This window comes from Cryptomeria japonica, chromosome 3 (genome assembly GCF_030272615.1).
Source record: "Cryptomeria japonica chromosome 3, Sugi_1.0, whole genome shotgun sequence".
Classification (NCBI taxonomy): Eukaryota; Viridiplantae; Streptophyta; class Pinopsida; order Cupressales; family Cupressaceae; genus Cryptomeria; species Cryptomeria japonica.
Window position 1 is genome coordinate 930,201,443 of NC_081407.1, and position 20,440 is coordinate 930,221,882.

Below are 20,440 nucleotides of genomic sequence, written 5' to 3' on the forward strand. Positions count from 1 at the left end.
CGGAGTATTGAAAGAGGATTTTCGTTATTATCTAAAACTAAAGAAACGAATATTCCTAAATCATTATTGCTTTTTAAGATATCAAACGGACAAGAAGAGTAAAACGAAAGGTGTAGTACAAATTGTGAATCGTTCATATCAAATTCAGTTTTTTTATAGAAAAAGAATGTATGTATGTATAGTTTTGAGTGAATAAACCGGGTCAAATAAATATAAATTTTAAGAGATTACCTAATCATAAATAATATATTTTAATTAATATAAAAATTAAATAAATTAAATAAGAGTATTAATTTTTATATTTGATATAAATTTTAATTATGTTAGATAATAAATTAATTTGTTAATAAATATAAAATTAAAATTTGTTGAATGATTATCATATAATGGTTAGAATGGCAAGGAAACAAGGATGCAAATTAAGAAATTGAAATTTAAGTTTTAGGTTCATATATGAACATACAAAGGTAAGTTCTAGGTTAATTTTATATTCACAAATTTAAATTAAGATGATGAACAATGCATTCAATAGATAAGTCCAAATTCTTCTAATCATTAAATTAAATTAAATTAATTTTTGTTTGATAGTCCATGATATTAGGCAATTTGTTTTTGGGTCTACAAATGACTTAGAATATGTGAGACTCCAGATACTCTCAATATGTAGAATGCACCTAATTACGAGATGTATATATTAAAAAAATAAGACTAAGATAAAATCACTTTATCAACTTTCATATAAGAATACATCAACTTATGTATGAATAATACTTTAAGACAATTTGATTATCATAAATCTAAAATATTAAAAAAAGTAAATGGATTCTTTATGTTAGTAATCTTAATAATAAAGGTGAGTTGAATGCCTTTGCAATATCCATTAACTATATAGATTCTTTATGTTATTAAGTGTGAAGCATTATATGCCATTAGAGATTTGATTTTTTCTTAAAAGATTACAATGGTGTCTTTATTCAATGGTTAATTTACTCCATTTGTGAAACTCTTAGGTAATAAAGTATTATGTAATAATAATTACTTCTTGGTGGAGGTGGAATTATACTATTTAATCATAATTATATTAAGATATAAAATATTATTTTTAAAGAATATCTATCTTTATAATTTTAAAAAAGTGGGTTAGTTTATTTAAAGTCATTAGTGACTTTTTAGTTATGTATAATATTATTTATTTTAGTTTTAAAGAATATCTATCTTTAAAATTTTAAAAAAAGTATGTTAGTTTATTTAAAATTTATTAGTGATTTTTTAGTTATATATTATATTTTTTATTTTAGTTTTATGTTTTTGCATTATATGAATATTAATTGTATTTTAAAAATAAGTATTTCAGAAAAAAAAAAAAAAAATGATTAATATTTTTTTTTTAATGAGAAATGAGATATTTAGGTTTTTCTTCCTTTCAATATTATTATAATATTAAATAATATTTTGTTAATTTATTATTTTAAATAAAGATTTATTTTAGATGATTTAATTTAAAAAAATGAAAAATTAATAAATATAAATTATTAGTAATAAACATGTGTGATTTAATAAAAGGAAATATAAAAAGTTTTAAATTTTAGCATACGTATAGAGCTCTTGAGAATCATTGGTGACTTTGTTTGCTTCTCACAAATCTATTATAACTCTTTTGACCCTTTTGGCTCTAGCCTTATTCAAGTGCGAGGAGATGAGCCAAATCTATATGAACATGAGCTTTGTCTCCCTAAGAAAAAAAAAGAAAGTAAATTTCTAATTCTTTGGAAATCTTACCTCTAGCAAAGACCTAGCTATAAGAGCCTTAGAAACTTCCAAGGACTTTTCAAGGTTGCCTCCAACTCTTCCTCGCATAAAAGTAGGCCAAGGCTTTCACCATGGTTTTGGAATTAATAAAATCCAGATTTAAAACAAACATGTAGTAAATGCCAAAACTTATCCTACTTTGATTTTTCATTTCTAAGTAAATTAACTCCATTATCTCCTTAATGGCATTATCTATGCCAAGATCACAAGACAAAGGTTCACTCCAACCTTCAATAAAAAATCACTCTTAGAAGACATAGATTATATTTTTTTTAGCAAAGAGATAGAATTTTGGCTCTATGATTACATCTCAATATATGAAAATGAGAAAATCTTTGGCATACAACTCCCTAAGAAAGAAACTCCAACTTAACAACCTCCACCAAGAATTTACACATGTGAGGACATCTCAATATATATATAAAATTTTGGCTCTATAATTACATCTCAATGTATGGAAATGAGAAAATCTTTGGCATACAACTCCCTAAGAAAGAAACTCCAACTTAACAACCTCCACCAAGACTTTACACATGTGAGGACATTATATTTTTTTTAGCAAAGAGATAGAATTTTGGCTCTATGACTACATCTCAATATATGGAAATGAGAAAATCTTTGGCATACAACTCCCTAAGAAAGAAACTCCAACTTAACAACCTCCACCAAGACTTTACACATGTGAGGACACATAATAAAGAATGAAACACATTCCACAATTATTTCATGATAAGAAAAATGATTAGATGATAATAGCACTCAACTTTTAACAAGAAAGGATATACCATCTCATTTTACTATCAAGTATTTCTATCTATTTGTCATACATTTGTTAAGTATCAAATCATCCTCAAAATCGATACCTCAATTGGCTAGGAAATCTCTAAGCAACCTATTAGCCTCTCAAAAATAATGGCCAAAAGCGAATGTTTTTAAAGTATAGAAAAAGCCAATATTCAACAATTTTTTTTCTTAATTTCCAATTCAAGGAGTCATATTTACAAATAGAATTGAAGATTATTAAAGAATCATCTTCAATATGCAGAAAGAATTCCACTATGATATCTAATATACAGATCCAAGACTATTTAGCATGTACCTTAACATCATTATTGTTCAATACTGTAATTTTTAGAATTGTCTAAAAGAAAGAACCCAAGGGGTCTCTAATTATTCAACCAACCTTGATGCCTTAAGACTACCTCCCAAGGTACCATTAAATTTTAAATTGAAAAAAATCAATAAGAGGAGGCATTTATCTAACATCATTCTTATGAGAAATATTTACTTTGTTTCTAACAATTTTTTGCTATTATATTCTATAAGATCTCTTTAAGCTATAAAAAGTAAAGACTTACAACTATAACTTAAAATGTGAGATTAGGTCGATGTGCTAGCCAGAGCATTTAACCTTATTTCATTTTTTCATATAATTTTGATGTAGGAGCATCCCCGGTCGATGAGAAATCTTGCATCATCCAAAAATATTTCCTCTCAGTTTTGTTCTTTGTGCAGTTGTTTGTGTTCTTACCGGTTGGTACCAGTAGTTGCTTGTTCTTCATGGAAAATCTTATTTTTCGGTTTCCAGGCTAGTTCGTGTGCTTAATCCCAGATTTTCAGTTCATTTGGGTTCTTTTCCAGTCAGTTATCGCTTCCGGTTGACTGTTTTTGGGTTCCCAGACAGTTCTTGTGCTTACCAATTGGTTTTCCTTCATTACCAACACAATTCTTGGCACGTGGATCTCTCTTGGGTCTTGTTCGATGTTCTTTGGCGTGTGGCCGACCTTCATGTTGAACCGCATTGCTTGGTTGTTATTTTTTGGAAAGATTTATTTAATTCTTAGGGTCGACCTAATTACACGTTTCATTTCGTACATTGGTAAATGTAATCTTCTGAGGCCAACCCAGATATGTTCTGGGGGGTATAAATATGTTATTATGTAATCATTTGTAGTGGCAGAGGAAGTAGAATTGAGAATAAGGATTGAGATTTGCATTTTGTGATCTGGTTGATTCTTAGAGTCTCGGATTGGATTGTATCTGGCTAACAGCTTGGATGTAACCGATTAATTGTCTGATGTTCTTTGATGATTATATGATGATTGTTAGATGATTGTCGGAAGTTCTAAGGCATTAATATGATCTGTTTATGCAATATTGTTATGTTTTCTTGCTACTTTCATGGTGTTTCTCTTGCTGCATAAGCCGGTTGATTCTCTTTGAGATTTTTACCGGTTATGGCTACATCAAGTAGTATTAGAGCTGGTTATGGACTGGCTAGTGGAAGAATTGTTTACGAACATTGAGGCATTCTTTTGGGTGGACAGATCGTTGATTAGAGGAAGGTTGCACATGTGTTCAATAGATCGCTGAGGGGAGGCAATTGAAGCCAAGAGTCAGATCGCCAAGTTGAGGTAGTTCACTAGAGTGGAAGAGGAGATGTCGTCGAGAAGGACAAACCCCCGAAGGGTAGAGCAGATGATGGAAGACTTCAATAATGAAGTGAGGAATGAAATTCGAAACGCTTTGGCTAGTTTGCGAAAAAACCCTGATTCTGAGGATGAATATGAGGAAGTCGGTGAAGAGCTTGAGGAAGCTGAAGGACCAGAAGATGAAAGAGAGGAAAGATTCCTGAGAGAAGTGGTGCAAGCGAGTAAAGTTCATAAAGTTGAGGTTTCCAAATTTTCTGGAATGCTGAACCCGGAGGATCTGATTGATTGGATCAAAGAGTTGGAGGATTACTTCGAGTTTGAGGATGTCAAAGACCCACAGATAGTTCGGTTGGCATAGACTAAGTTGAAAGGGCATGCTGCCTTGTGGTGGAAAGAATTGTAGAAAGACAAAGTGGAGAATGGTGAATTGAAGATCACCCGATGGAGACATATGCTTGCAAGATTGAAGGCCAAGTTCATACCGGGAGACTATGAATTGGAGTTGTTCAAAAAGTTACAGAACCTGAAACAGAGAAACATGATTGTGAAGGAATATACTAAGGAATTCTACAAGGTGGCGATTAGATTTGGACATTGAGAGATGAACAAAGAAAAGGTGGCGAGGTACATCAATGGGCTTTCTTTTGTCATTCAAGATGAGATGAGTATATTGACGGTTTCCACAGTTGAAGAAGCTTGTACCAGTATTCTTTGAAGGCTGAGGAGAAGATGAGAAGAAGATAACCGAATAGGAGAAAGGAGAAATTCAAGATAAGTGACAGTATGAAGAAACCGGTTGAAGAAGATGAGTCAAAACCTAAGTGGAGTAAAGAACCAGAACATAAGACATCGAGGAAAGGTAACAACAGTACCATTAGAGAATTTCCTAGCAAACATTTTAAGTGTGGAGAAACCGAACATAGATTCTATGAATGTAAGCAGGGAATGACAAGAAGTTGTATGACAAATGAGGAACCAGAAGGTGATGGTACCAGACCTGACTGTGCACCAGAGCAAGGAGAATCCCTTATGTTCAGAAGAAAGGATACCAGATCTACTCAGAGGAAGAGTCTTTTCTGGACTGTGTGTAAATCAGGTGGTAAGTGTTGCAAGGTTATTGTAGATAGTGGAAGTATAGACAATTTGGTATTTGAAGAGACAGATGTGAAGCTTGGATTGAAGAGGATTAAGCATCCTTTTCCTTATGAGGTGAGTTGGTTACAAGATGATCAAAAGATAGAGATAAAGGAGCAGTGTTTGGTGAATTTCAATATTTGGCCTTTCAAAGATGAGGTTTTGTGTGATGTTGTATCTATGAGTTCTTGTCATGTCTTGTTGGGAAAACCTTGGCAGTATGATAGAGGAGCTATTTATGACTTTAGAAGAAACCTAGACACTATTGAGAAGGATGGGAAGAAGTTCACATTCATTTATTTGAAGGAGAAAGAGAAGGAGGTGAAGAATTTGAGTCCTGAGAAAATTTGCAGTACTGAGAAACTAGTGGCAGAGGTTATATCAGAAGGTTTGATAGGACCGGTTGCAGAGGTTATACCAGAGGGTTTGAAGAAAGATCTGATAGAACCAGTTGCAGAGGTTATACCGAAAGGTGACATGAGTTTGCAGAAGGATCTAATAGTTGAGCCTGATGGATAGGTGGAACCGAATGACATAGAGCTTATGGTGACAAACTGGATGAAGTCTTGTGGCAAAACCAAGTCAGAATTGCAGAAGAAAGAGAACAGTAAATAGAGACAATGTATAGATCTGAAGCAAAGGAAGAGAAACAAAGAGGGTCGGAGGCTGGAGAAGCCAGTTGAGGCACCGAAAGAGTTAAAGCAGAGGTTGGCAGATAAAGAAGATGTTTGGATCAGAAATGAGCATGGGGTCTTTATTCCGAATCCTTTTAGATGTTCATGAATTGCCTCTCATGGAACATCTTTTTCTACCTGGGTTGTCTCATGCAGGAGCATCCCCGATCGATGAGAAATCTTGCATCATCCAAAAATATATCCTCTCAGTTTTGATCTTTGTGCAGTTTTCTGTGTTCTTACCGGTTGGTATTTGTAGTTGCTTGGTCTTCGTGGCAAATATTATTTTTCGGTTTCCAGGCTGGTTTGTGTGATTAATCCCAAATTTTTCAGTTCATTTGGGTTCTTTTCCAGTTAGTTATCGCTTTTGGTTGACTGTTTCTGAGTTCTTGGACAGTTCTTGAGCTTACCAGTTGGTTTTCCTTCATTACCAGTGCGATTCTTGGCATGTGGATCTCTCTTGGGTCTTGTCTGATGTTCTTTGACGTGTGACCGACCTTCCTACTAAACCACATTGCTTGGTTGTTACTTTTTTGAAAAGATTTATTTAATTCTTAAGGCCGACCTAATTACATGTTTCATTTCCTACATTGGTAAATGTAATCTTATGATGTCACCCTGGATATGTTCTGGTGGGTATAAATATGTTATTATGTAATGATTTGTAGGGGCAGAGGAAGTAGAATTGAGAATAAGGATTGAGATTCGCATTTTGTGATCTAGTTGATTCTTAGAGTCCCAGATTGGATTGTATCTGGTTGATAGCCTGCATGTAAATGATTAATTGCCAGATGTTCTTTGATGATTATATGATGATTGTCGAAAGTTTTAAAGCATTAATATGATATGTTTATGCAAACTTGTTATGTTTTCTTGTTGCTTTCGTGGTGTTGCTCTTGCTGCATAAGCTGATTGATTCTCTTTGAGGGTTTTATCGGTTATGGCTTCATCAAATTTTTTGTGTTAATTATAATTATATTTTAAAAAATATTAGACCTTATTTTCAACAACATTAATTTCTATTAAAATAAATCAAAGGGTGTGTTGCATTTATATGGTATTTATTAGTAGCAAATTGTTTTCAAATTTGCTTACTTGTTTTCAAGTTGTTCAAAATATACTTCCACCCTAAGCTTCATAAATTACATAAAAAATCATTGATGTATCAATGTTAGGAGTATATTGCTTTGTTTAAGTTTAACGTCGAAGTTCATTTTCTAACATGGTTTTTAATACCATAATAGACCACCTATGAAAATTATTTATTCAATACTAAGGGTCTAATTTAGTCTATATGATTAAGGTTGATACCTTTAAGTTCTTATAAGATTGAACCATACAAAAGAATGATATTTAGAGGAAATTATATATAAGGTTGACTTCTTGAATTTATTAATATCATAATTCTAATTTTTTAATCATGTTTAATCTTATATAGTGTCTTCTGTGATTTTATTGTGTAGTTTTCAATCAATCTTTATCAACTCATATTTGAAGAGTATTAGAAATTCACAAGAACCCATCTCTATTGAGCATAAATGATCCAACTAGCAGTGATTGCATCTAAGTGATGTTCATGAGGATGAAACATTGAGACAACATTGAGACTTCTCATCCATTCCCACGCTACAAGTCGAACATACTTAATCATAGAGTTTTTCTCCAAGTACAAGTCCACGCTACTCTATTTGCAAAGCCTTCAACAAGTATTTTTCCTTATTACACATTCATTAGAGAGTTCCCTAATTCATTCTACATTTAAGTGTTGTTTTCCCAACTTATCAAATTATATGATTTAACTAGATAGTAATATGCATTTTCCGCCTAAGATTAAGCTCACTTAGGTTACTATCCCATTTGTTAAACCTTTTGCAAATATCCTAGCTTATGAACCATTCATCATAGAAGTCACTAGCTTATTCACTTACATTTAGGTGGTGCTTTTTAATTATATTATATTTTATTAGCATTCAACTACATTATTTTGAGTCAATCTTTATTATAATAAGAATAATAATGTAGTGATTCTCACAAACCCATCTCTTATAAATACGAATGATCCAATTGACACTCATTATGTCTTGATATTAACACTGAAAAAAAATTAAAAAAATCATTAACATTTTAAAAAAAAAATGATATATATAAATTATAAGAATCGATCGATTTATTCCCAGTTAATCTGTCAAAACTTTCAGTTTCAAAGGAATTCCAAGCATGATCCTACAGAATAAGAAAACAAAATAAATATATCTTCTCTGTTATACTAATCTGTAACAAAAACGATGAGAGAATATTACTTTTAAATCTAGCATGAATTTTAACTCTATTTTTGTTGACATCTAAACGATGAACCATCAACATTATTGCTTAAAAGAATTCCTATATTAATATAATCTAAAAAATGCATTTCGATGAGAGAATTTCTGTTTTGATGTTTTTCAACGTAATAGTTGTGTAATCCCTAGCCTTCAGTTATGAAGCTTGATTATTCATGGTTCATATAAAGACTCAAATTAATATACATGTTATGTAGAAGACACCTCTTAAAATACCGCTTGAACATTAGAGTGAATATTGGAAGATTGTTGTCAGTCATTGTAATATCGATTATATATGGTCTGCTACTTCCGGCAGTTTCTGTCCCCATCTCCATGCATATTACATATAAATCGAAATGTTGTTTTTAATATTACAGTAAAAAGGTTCTCATATTATTGATAGCTTTATTCAAATTATATTTCACCTCTGACTAGTAACTTTTGGTTTCAAACAGAATGAATATTTTACTTCATACACCTCCAAATCCTTCAATTCACTGTGAGTTCATGTTATTGATAGCTTTATTCAGATTTTCTTTCACCTCTGACTAGTACCTTTTAGTTTCAAACGAAATAAATATTTCAATTCATACACCTCCAAATATTTTATAAGCGTTAAAAATGACTCCATGCCATTTACATAATATTCATACCAACTGTGAATTCTTAAATGATAAGTAAAAGATCTAACTAGATCCTCCCATTAGCAAATATTAACGTTATTCTGAGAGGCTGAAATATGCATGAGGGAAGACACGGGCAATCAGAACAAATAAACTTGGTATTTCTGCCGAAGTAAAATACATTAGCTTAGATATGGTCCAATTGTCATCTTGTTAGCTTACAAGACCATGGGAAAACAAGTGAAAAATATGTATACTGTGGTAATAATACAATCAAAACAAGCCAAGCTGGGAAACGTAAGTCTATTTGTTCCTCTTGAACTTTACACCAATTTGATAATAAGTTCAATACCTTTCTAGGGCCAGTAAAATGATCAGACTGTATTATTGGATGAGTCCAGACCTTTAAATTTCTTGGCTTGGGGGTTGAGACTGGAATTCTGAGATGAGGGATTATCTGTATTGTCTACATGATAACGGAATCGCCAAGGTGGAAGAACAGCAGCTGAATTAACTGAAACTATTTGGGGTGAGAATCCTGATGATGCTGCGCTACTAAAAACTGGGGCAGTAGCAGCAGCTGGCATGACATTGCTACTTTGGAATTGCCAGATCCAACCTGGTTGCTGTTGTTGTTCTGCAGGCAAAGCGGATACAACAAATCTACCTACTCCATTCTTTGCTTCATCACCATTGTTTGGTTCCTTTAAAAAAAAAAAAAAATTTACAGCACATGATTAAAAGATATAAAAGAGTTATAAATATTATCACTATCTGTCATTATTGCTAATCTATTCATTCAAAGATCTTTGTAAATAAAATCTTTCAACCAGCTACCAAATATAATGTCAGAGTTGTGCATTTTGTTTTAAACCAGTTCATATTCAGATACAATTATTTAGGCCTAATCACTGACTCCCACTAATTGCTAAAGCTTAGCCACAAACTACCCACTAACTGTTTTTACCTAACCATAGGCTAGTAGACTACACACAAGGTGCTACGCTTGTAAATATTTTTACTGAGAATTGTCTTTGTACCTCTCCATCAGAACTACTACTTAATTTAGTCAAGATCTTTGAGAATTCACCCTTCCAATATAATTTTATATTTGTACTCTTTTTTTTTAAGTTGAAATTCAGATAGAATAATTGAAGCATCATCACAAACCACACATTTAACTGTTTAGGCCTAACAATACATTACCCACTACATGCGAGGCTTGTGAATGTATGAATATATCAATTTAAGTTATATTTCAATGCAAGAAATTGGGTCATTTTTGTTAGATAGTTAGAGTAGAGAGATCGTAGACGAGGGTAAGTACCTTGAGGGATCCAGAATGGAATCCATTCCAAAGAGATCCTTGCTGTGGGTAGAGGCTCGTGTTTGATGAAGCAGTCGTATTGAAGAATGGAGTCAATTGAAACTGCTGCTGACTGTAATCTTCTCTCTGATAAAATTAAATTACAGGCTAAGAATAAGAAATCGAACTTTTACACACACTCAAATTGCATTATGGAGAAGAGATTTCTGATTTCACTAGAACTCGTGTGCTAAATCGCAAGAGTGAAAGACTTACCATAGCATTTGGAACCCCAGATTTCTTCCAATCCACAACTGCTCGTATATCTGGCGAGGTGGATTTGGATTTGAATTCTGTTCTTCTGTTCTCAAGAGGCGTCGAAGAGCCGTATGGAGCAAAAACGCCAAGGCAAAGGTTCAGATCGGGACCTTTACCTGAACATTTACACACATTGTGGAGAAAATAAGCACCAATTCTGTCACATTAAAGCCATTACTGCTAAGAATGAATATGTGAACACAATCACCAATGAGAACACTACAATAGCACATGCCTTCAAATGGTGCGTCTCACAGGGACACTTCATAGCTATTCCTTTTTTAATCCTACTCATTGCAATTTAGTCTCTCAGACTCCAAGATAATCTTTGAAAACACGAAGACAATTAAGAAAAAGTTGAGCAAGTCTAACAAAACTGGGTTCCATCCAATCGCTTAAGCGGATAGCAAGACTTTTAAAAGCGAATCCCCAAAACATAAAACAAACAATCATATCCTAGTTAGAAAATGTGGCATACCTGCAGCCTGACCTCCTGCCATCTGATCTTGTGCGAGTGGTTCACTTTCTTCCCTTGATGATTCGTTTTGGTAGGAAGAGGGATCGAAGTTAGTAACTGCCTCCCTCCCATTACAGTTGATTGCAGCCCTGTCATAGGCCCTGAAAACCCCTCATTTAAGTTACATTTACTTTCATTTCTTTAACCAATTACTTCTATGCAGTGCCTAAAGTCAAATTACTTAACGAGAAAATTCAAGTTTGATTCACCTTGCAGCTTCCACTTCGCTATCGAATAAACCCAAGTAGATATACCTGCATCTTACGGAATATTAAGCCGTTCGTTTTAATCAGGTGACCATAAACACCAACATAAAATGAAAGCAAAAGACTCATTTCTATTGAAGATTTCATATCTAATCTATAGAACAATGTTGGAAAATAATAGCATAGAACAGCTTGCATACAAAACTGAAAGATCCCTTACTTTTTGCCCATGAATTGTCCCATCCTGGCTTCCCATTTGCCACATTTGTGCAGGGTAACACCTCTGAACTTGGAACTTCCTCTAGAGAAACCAGTGCTTTGGCGCCGCAGAATATGCACAAATTCTTCTTTTGAAAGATGGCCCATCTGGATAATCATAGAAAACTAATCAGATGAACTTTCTGATTCAACCCACACAAAAACATATCTCAAATACATGAAATGAATAATAAATTTAACCTGCTTCATATCGTCTTCATAATCACTGAGGTTAAAATTAATGTCAGCATCAGCCCCTCGGAACTTAATAGCAGCCTTGTCATATGCCCTGAATGTTCCACAACCACGATTCCCAATAATTTTCATGATATCCAACTTTCAGAGCGCATTAAAACCATAAAACTCCGGAAATGAAATGGAGGGTCTAAAGGTCTTAAAACCATTTTTCCTATTTTGTTAAAGTTCCGAACATAATCAAGGCAAAGGGCCTAAAAGCATGTCCTACGCCAAACACCTTAAAAATAAATAAGCACAGGATTTTTGAAAAATAGCAGGTTTTCAACAATTGAATAAAGCTATTAGGTTGTAACAGTAAGTCGTTTCTAGCTAAAGTGCTCTAGAGATCTACCCGTATAAAAACTGCGCACAGGTATTTCTGTTTCAGAAATGTTCATACCAAGAAGCAAAAAACCCTAAATAGTAAGTCTAGATAATCAAAATTCACAGGAAACAAAGCACCAGTAAGAAAAGAGTTATATAATTACCTGGCCGCTGCATGAGCAGTGTCGAATCCACCTGCACATAAATCCGCCACCGTTACTATCGTCTAAACCACTCTATTAATGGAAATTTCAATCGATAGCAACATGGAAAAAATAGAATGCAAAAGCTCCAAGAAAACTTACCAAGATAAACTTGTTTGCCACACTCCCTGTAGAAACATTAAAATTGAAGTTAAAGCTTTAATCAAACCTCAACAAAAAGATTTGGCTTTTAATCAAACCAAAAAAATCGAAAGCAGCCAGTTTCTGCAAAGATTTCAATTAAGCTAAGCATCTACATGATCATTTTTTCAGCAGAAAAGCATTAGCCTAAGTACATTTAATATTTGCTATAAAGAAAGGCAATAATTAAAGCCTGGAACTGTACTGACCATATATGAGACTCCCAGCGGCCAGTTCGTCTGTAGAATGTGACACCGCGATACTGAGAACTCTTGGAGCGCGGGCCTCGCCTGCTCTTCTTCGGACGTTGTAGAACTGCTGTGCTTGTTGCTCCTCCAGATATTACAGGTGCAGGTGCAGGTGCCGTTGCCGTTACCGCCATTGGCCCTTGCTTTTCATGCCCACCTGCCGTTAAATCTAACCAACGATTGGCTGGCATCATCTCTCCAGCAGCGGGGAAAAACTGTTTTGTAACAAGACGCTCGCTTGTACCACACTCTGCCTGCTGGACGTTAAATAAATCGAAGCTCAAACCCTTGGTAGAGGAAAACGCAGTAGCGGCCTTTGCATTCTGCGAATCTTCATCATTCGAGCATGTTTCTCCCTCGTCGATTCCCTGACTGCTGCAGGCTTCGACTTCCACGGAATTAACGACGGATGAAGAATTAGACGTGCCGGAGTCATCCTGAAGCTGCTGCTGCTGCACCCGCCATTGCGGTCTTGTGCTCTCGCTACAAATCTCAGAATTAAACGACTCCATATCCTTTGTATTGTCATCGCTGCAGGTTTTCTCCAGGCCTTTCTCCAGGCCGCCGTTCGTTGCGAAATTAGGTCTTCCAGGCAAAGCGTTCAGATCTAACATACTTGTAAGCTTTGAAACTCAAACCTTTAAAGAATAAATACCGAATTCTCTTCGCCGTTTGAGACCTTTTCTGCGTTTAAGCCGTAGTTCGCCGTAGTTCTTACGGCCTTACGGTGATTTATTCCACAATCCGCATTTATGCCGCAGCGTTTACAAGGACAATCTACACAGTTCGCATCCCTTTCCAATCCGACCGACGGACGTCGTATTCCACGGCTACAATTCGCAAGAAATCAAAACAAAATCAAACAAATCAGCTCACGCAACGAGGCCCTCCTCCACCCTTCCTCAGATCTCAATTCATACACCAGATCCTAAATTAAGTAGACAAACAAGCAAAAACCGACCTTGAAAACAGCTTGCACATTAGAGAACAGAAAACCTGCAAAACTTACAGTTCCGGAGAAAAGAGATCCCGCAGACGCAGACGCAGACACAGAAACACAAACTCACTCAATTAATATCTCTCCTCCGCATCGCCCTGAAAAACTGAAAGCAATGCCGTTGGGTTTCGAACCTGGAACCTATATTGTGTTTTTCCCAATCTCCAGTTGTTACTCAAAGCACAATCACGTGAATAATGCGTTGGAGACCAAGACGAGAAGACGAAGATAAAGTGGAGCACAGTTTAGAGTTAGAGGCGCTCAAGCAGATATTATTTCGCCAAGCACAATCTCAGCCGTGGAATGCCGATGGGACATGCGAGGTATTTAATTCCCTCCCCCATCTTTTCCCATTTTACCTCTACGCTATCCAACAACAAAACGCCGTCCAATCCAAAACCTTGACGCCGTAAAAACAACACCACCAATAATTATCAAAATATCCCAAAAAAGGTCATCTGAAATTTTTTTTTTCCCGTTTCTGTTTCCTGCAGTTGGGCGAAGAGACAGTTGTCGGCACTTCTTCAAATGACGGACTTATTAACGGCGCTGACTGACCGACCATAAAATATAACCAAAAAAAGGCCCAGTACAACGTTATTCTTCAACTCCATTCTATTTTTGATTATGTGGACTCGATTCCACTCCCTTCCTTCCCTCCCTTCATCATATCATATCGCCCCCCAAAGATTCTCCCCTTGTTTTCTTCTCGATTTGGAAAATATTTTAATCAAACCTTCTAGAAAACATATACATATTTTAAGTTTAGCCCTAAACCTAAAGCCATGCCTTTAAACTTACTACTCTCTATATTTGTCCACATACACATTAGATACGTGTTTCCTTATTTGGTCTCAACTCATGACACTTTTATCCCTACCATTCTTAGCCATCCCCAACATTAACGCATTTCCAGCAATGCAAAAAAACATTAACTTTATCTTTTCCTATTTTTATATTCCTCACATTGTTTCTTTAGGACCCCCATTTCTGTGATATTATTTGCGGCTACGTGGACATATCCCCAACCACACTATCATTATTATTAACTCTTCGACAATACAATGTTGTTGTATCGCTTCAAACGCCACCCAGCTTTCATGTGGGCCCCGCACAATGAGACAAGCAAGGATTCACAACATTAAACATTTTCATTTTAATTAATTTTACAAATGATGATTTATTTACCGTCCTAACCTCAGTTTTACTCAACAAAGGTTTTCACGGCAAGCAAACAAATACAAATGTTTATGTTTGCGCTGTACCAACATCATGAACAAGGCGTGCATTATTATTATTATTATTATTGACTATAATTGCATTTACTGTTTGGTTAGGTGTGCTGTACACTTCAAAATTATAAGTGCATTTACTTATTTGGGCAAAAAGAAATGAAACCAAACCATCTTTAACTTTAGGAATTTTCTTTAAAACCCCATTTATTTAAACTTTGGGGATTACCCTAAATAATAGGGTTTACTCAAGAAGTGAAATTTTTAAAATTTGATTGTTAGGTAAGTAATGGAAATATAATTGTAATTATAAAGATGGAAAACTTTCATTTCATATTTATTTTTATAATTAAGAAATTTCAAATATTTCGATTTAAAAAAAGAAAATGTAAAAAGATTTTTTAATGAAAATAAAATTGAATGATAGAATAAGAAGTTATTTAGATATACGAGAGAGGGTCTTATAGTGGAGCATTCTAATTTTCCCAAAAATCTTATATGAATATTACAAATCACTCTCATTTTTGTATAGTTGCTTACTTGTCAAGTCTGCTATTTTAAAAATTCGGTTTGGAGTCCACATGCTCAAATATGATTTGTCAAGTCTCCTATTTAAAAAATTTGGTTTGGAGTTCACATGCTCAAATATGATCTGTCAAGTCCCTTAGTTAAAATATTTGGTTTGGAGTCCACATGCTCAAATATGTTGCCACATCAACATGCCTTTTTGTCCAGGTGTCCAAAACGGTCTTAAAAAATGTAAGAGTCATAGTTGTGCACTGAGTCATGTTTATTGGCGTGTTGATGTGGACTCACATAATTGGTTGTTTTTTAGATGTACTAAAATTATTTTGGGAATAAGTATTTACATGACCCCTTTAATGCTCCACTAAAGGACTCATTTTGCCCAACTACCATCCCCACTATTGGACCCCACTCCACTATGGGGCCCTCTCCCCTAGTTATACTGTTAAAAAAATATAATTGACAAAAAGTAACAACTAACATTCTAAATCTTTGATCATAACCTATTCAAAATAAACTATCTAGATAATAGAATAGCTAGGACAAAATTAAGGTCACAGCTAAAGAATTACCAACTACAATGAAGAGAGGAATCATATAAAATATTTCCATGTTTAGTTTCATCCTTTGACGAAAGGTATAATGGAGCTAGCTAAGAATCAATTTATGAATTTTGTATGAGTTTTCTAACCTTTTCTATCACACCCTCCTAAATTAGTATAGTATCACCTAACATTCTTCCAACAAGTTATCTCATTGATGATTCATTATTAAAGAGTATAATATATTTCTTTACTGTCATTTTTAACTAGAGACTCTGACTATGTGTAAACTATCTTTCTCATGTGCACTTCCAACAAGAATTCTCATGGAAAACAACAACTCCTATGAACAATAAGCAAGATAAACAACCTCCAAAGCAATCTTCAACACTTCATGCACCCCGTTGTCTTTATTTTCTTTGTTGGAAATGACAAGTCTAATGTAAATCTACTTTAAGATTTTCATTTATAATAATGTTAAAAGTCTTTACATATTTGTAAACAATGCATGAGTTACAATCATGATTAAGATATGTTAATCCTTCTACAACACCATGGGTCATATTTAGATGACTATCCCAATCATGACATCTTTTAGACTTCCATTTACCATGTATTCATAAAATAGTAGATTGTCATCTAGAGAAAGTGAAAAACCATACAAAATCACAAGATCATGATGCATGATGCTCCCCATTATGTCTAGGTTTGTTTTAAATTCACAAAAGCTATGTGGGTAGTGATCATATAATCTCTCTATAAATTGGCTTATGATTCTTTTAAACAAATTTATAAGGAGTTGATTGATTTCTATCTATTAGATGGGAACCTTGCAAGTGACAACAATGTTATAAAGTAGCACATATAGAGATATATTTATGCCCACTTAGTTATGGTTGATGAAGGAGCTATATAGAAGAAAAATGCCATGAAAATAATAAGGCATGTACAAAATAGTGTGAGGAATATGTTATACTTCATTGATATTATGTGAAGGCATAATGTGTTATAGGAGTGGTGCTTGAGAATGCATGTTCCCATGATCAAATAGGAAGAAAAACTTAATTTTTTAAAACACCTTGGACTATAACCAAAATAGGGTGAATTATGTCTATTAGTTATTCTTTCCATAATATGTTGACAATTAAGTCATGCACATATGGTGTACTTTTCATGTGGTCAAGGTTATGTCGAATGTCATATGTATATGGTATCAATTATTTAGTACAAACATGTAGAGAAAGTAATAACAAATGAGAAATGTGTGTGGCATCTAACTAAACATATTGGTATAGGTGCATGTGTTGTCTATGTTGAACACAAGGCAGGACTGAGAGGTGGGAGGGTGGGAATCAATCCAAAATATAAATTAAATGCAACACATAAATAATTAAGCTTCAACACACATCCAACACATGAGCACCAATATTTATACATGGAAAAACCACGGTGATAACCTACCCACAAAATATATCCATTGTGTATATCAGATTAAAAAGAAAAGAGATAACTGCTCTGGACTTGCACACCAAGGCTAATTGCTCATTGGGTAAGACACAAAAGAGGACTTGCAAAACTTGAAGCTAACTGCACTCAGGGCGAGATACAAAAATTATATGAAAAGAAGGATCTCCTAACCATGAAACTATCCTTGAACTCTACATCAAGTGACCAAAATCAACACACGCGACTCTGATCTCAACTGCCAACACTTTGTCTCAAATCTCTATCACATTCTTAGCATTACCTGTATATCTTTTGAACACAACTCTTCTTCTGCTCTTTACCAAACCTCACTAACTATCATTGCATGTATATTCATCACACATTTCTTCCCTTGCATCTCTCATTTGCTTCCTCACTCTTCTACCTCTTCTTAAGAAATTTCAAATATTTCGATTTAAAAAAGAAATGTAAAAAAGGTTTTTTCATGAAAATAAAATTGAATGATAGAATAAGAAGTTATTTAGAAATATGGGAGAGGGTCTTATAGTGGAACATTCTAATTTTCCCAAAAATCTTAGATGAATATTTCAAATCACTCATTTTTGTACAGTTGCTTACTTGTCAAGTCCCCTATTTAAAAAAATTGGTTTGGAGTTCACATGCTCAAATATGATCTGTCTAGTCCCTTATTTAAAATATTTGGTTTGGAGTCCACATGCTCAAATATGTTGCCACATCAACATGCCTTTTTGTCCAGGTGTCCAAAACGGTCTTAAAAAATGTAAGAGTCATAGTTGTGCACTGAGTCATGTTTATTGGCGTGCTGATGTGGACTCACATAATTGGTTGTTTTTTAGATGTACTGAAATTATTTTGGGAATAAGTATTTACATGACACCTTTAATGCTCCACTAAAGGACTCATTTTGCCCAACTACCATCCCCACTATTGGACCCCACTCCACTATCGGCCCCTCTCCTCTAGTTATATTGTTAAAAAAATATAATTGACAAAAAGTAACAACTAACATTCTAAATCTTTGATCATAACCTATTCAAAATAAACTATCTAGATAATAGAATAGCTAGGACAAAATTAAGGTCATGGCTATAGAATTACCAACTACAATGAAGAGAGGAATCATATAAAATATTTCCATGTTTAGTTTCATCCTTTGACAAAAGGTATAATGGAGCTAGCTAAGAATCAATTTATGAATTTTGTATGAGTTTTCTAACCTTTTCTATCACACCCTCCTAAATTAGTATAGTATCACCTAACATTCTTCCAACAAGTTATCTCATTGATGATTCATTATTAAAGAATATAATATATTTCCTTACTCTCATTTTTAACTAGAGACTCTAACTATGTGTAAACTATCTTTCTCGTGTGCACTTCCAACAAGAATTCTCATGGAAAACAACAACTCCTATGAACAATAAGCAAGATAAACAACCTCCAAAGCAATCTTCAACACTTCATCCACCCCGTTGTCTTTATTTTCTTTGTTGGAAATGACAAGTCTAATGTAAATCTAATTTAAAATTTTCATTTATAATAATGTTAAAAGTCTTTACATATTTGTAAATAATGCATGAGTTACAATCATGATTAAGATATGTTAATCCTTCTACAACACCATGGGTCATATTTAGATGACTATCCCAATCATGACATCTTTTAGACTTCCATTTACCATGTATTCATAAAATAGTAGATTGTCATCTAGAGAAAGTGAAAAACCATACAAAATCACAAGATCATGATGCATGATGCTCCCCATTATGTTTAGGTTTGTTTCAAATTCACAACAGCTATGTGGGTGGTGATCATATAATCTCTCTATAAATTGGCTTATGATCCTTTTAAACAAATTTATAAGGAGTTGATTGATTTCTATCTATTAGATGGGAACCTTGCAAGTGACAACAATGTTATAAGGTAGCACATTTAGAGATATATTTATGCCCACTTAGTTATGGTTGATGAAGGAGCTATATAGGAGAAAAATGCCATGAAAATAATAAGGCATGTGCAAAATAGTGTGAGGAATATGTTATACTTCATTGATATTATGTGAAGGTATAATGTGTTATAGGAGTGGTGCTTGAGAATGCATGTTCCCATGATCAAATAGGAAGAAAAACCTAATTTTTTAAAACACCTTGGACTATAACCAAAATAGGGTGAATTATGTCTATTAGTTATTCTTTCCATAATATGTTGACAATTAAATCATGCTCATATGGTGTACTTTTCATGTGGCCAAGGTTATGTCGAATGTCATATGTATATGGTATCAATTATTTAGTACAAACATGTGTTGGCATTATAACAGACAAGGAGAGATTGTTGGCATTTCAATAAGGATATTGAGAAGGTTGTTGATGATTATGGATATAACTGATCAAGGATGTTTTACTGTCTTAATATTATTATTTTGTCATTGATGTCAAGGAATTGATTTTCTAATTCAGTATGATGTTGCCATATCTTAAGAAGTATGATTTGATGAGTATAAAGATGTCGGTAAAAGACACAGAAAGAATATGATGAATAAGGGGAGATATAAGTTATTCAATGGGAAACTATTACCGAGTTAGACAATGATGAGATCATGATGTTTAGATTGTTTTGATATCATACATATGTTATTAATTGTAAGGTTAATACTATACTATGTTACTGAGCAAAGAACCTAGTCGGTAAACCCTAAGGAACCTAGTTGGTAAACCCTAAGGTTATCGCTATCGGTTAATGAAGGCGGTATGTCTACCGAGTGAAGTTTAGTATTTACTGAGTTGCAACCGAGTAATAACAGAATGCATTGAATGAATAAAAGCATTATTTAATAAAGGAAGCTGATGAGCTGGCTATGATTAAATGATTGGTATGCCGTGAATGAAGTTTGTTAAAAAATCTATGGAAAAGGAAAATTGACAGG

General features: G+C 34.0%; 1 protein-coding gene across 2 annotated transcripts; it reads right to left on the reverse strand.

Annotated features, from left to right (window-relative positions):
* Positions 1-9,131: 9,131 nt before the first annotated feature.
* On the reverse strand, positions 9,132-14,072 carry LOC131040474 (APETALA2-like protein 2). Of its 2 annotated transcripts, none has more exons than XM_057973423.1 (11): positions 13,761-14,072; positions 12,713-13,581; positions 12,465-12,490; positions 12,324-12,354; positions 11,800-11,887; positions 11,561-11,706; positions 11,344-11,388; positions 11,096-11,235; positions 10,576-10,733; positions 10,321-10,446; positions 9,132-9,697 (listed from the first exon to the last, which is right to left on the reverse strand). In XM_057973423.1, the coding sequence occupies exons 2-11, from the start codon at positions 13,363-13,365 to the stop codon at positions 9,368-9,370; spliced, it is 1,743 nt and encodes a 580-aa protein (XP_057829406.1). In that variant the 5' UTR covers positions 13,366-13,581; positions 13,761-14,072; the 3' UTR covers positions 9,132-9,367. The 2 variants fall into 2 exon arrangements, with proteins under 2 accessions (XP_057829406.1, XP_057829397.1); XM_057973414.1 differs by having other exon boundaries at positions 11,344-11,394.
* Positions 14,073-20,440: the final 6,368 nt, after the last annotated feature.

Coding starts and splice junctions, on each gene's coding strand:
- LOC131040474 (XM_057973414.1), bottom strand. CDS start 13,365: ATGTTAGATCTGAACGCTTTGCCTGGAAGACCTAATTTCGCAACGAAC. Junction 11,395..11,560: donor GGACAATTCATGGGCAAAAA/GTAAGGGATCTT, acceptor ATATTCCGTAAG/ATGCAGGTATATCTACTTGG. Junction 9,698..10,320: donor TCCATTCTGGATCCCTCAAG/GTACTTACCCTC, acceptor TTTTTTTTAAAG/GAACCAAACAATGGTGATGA.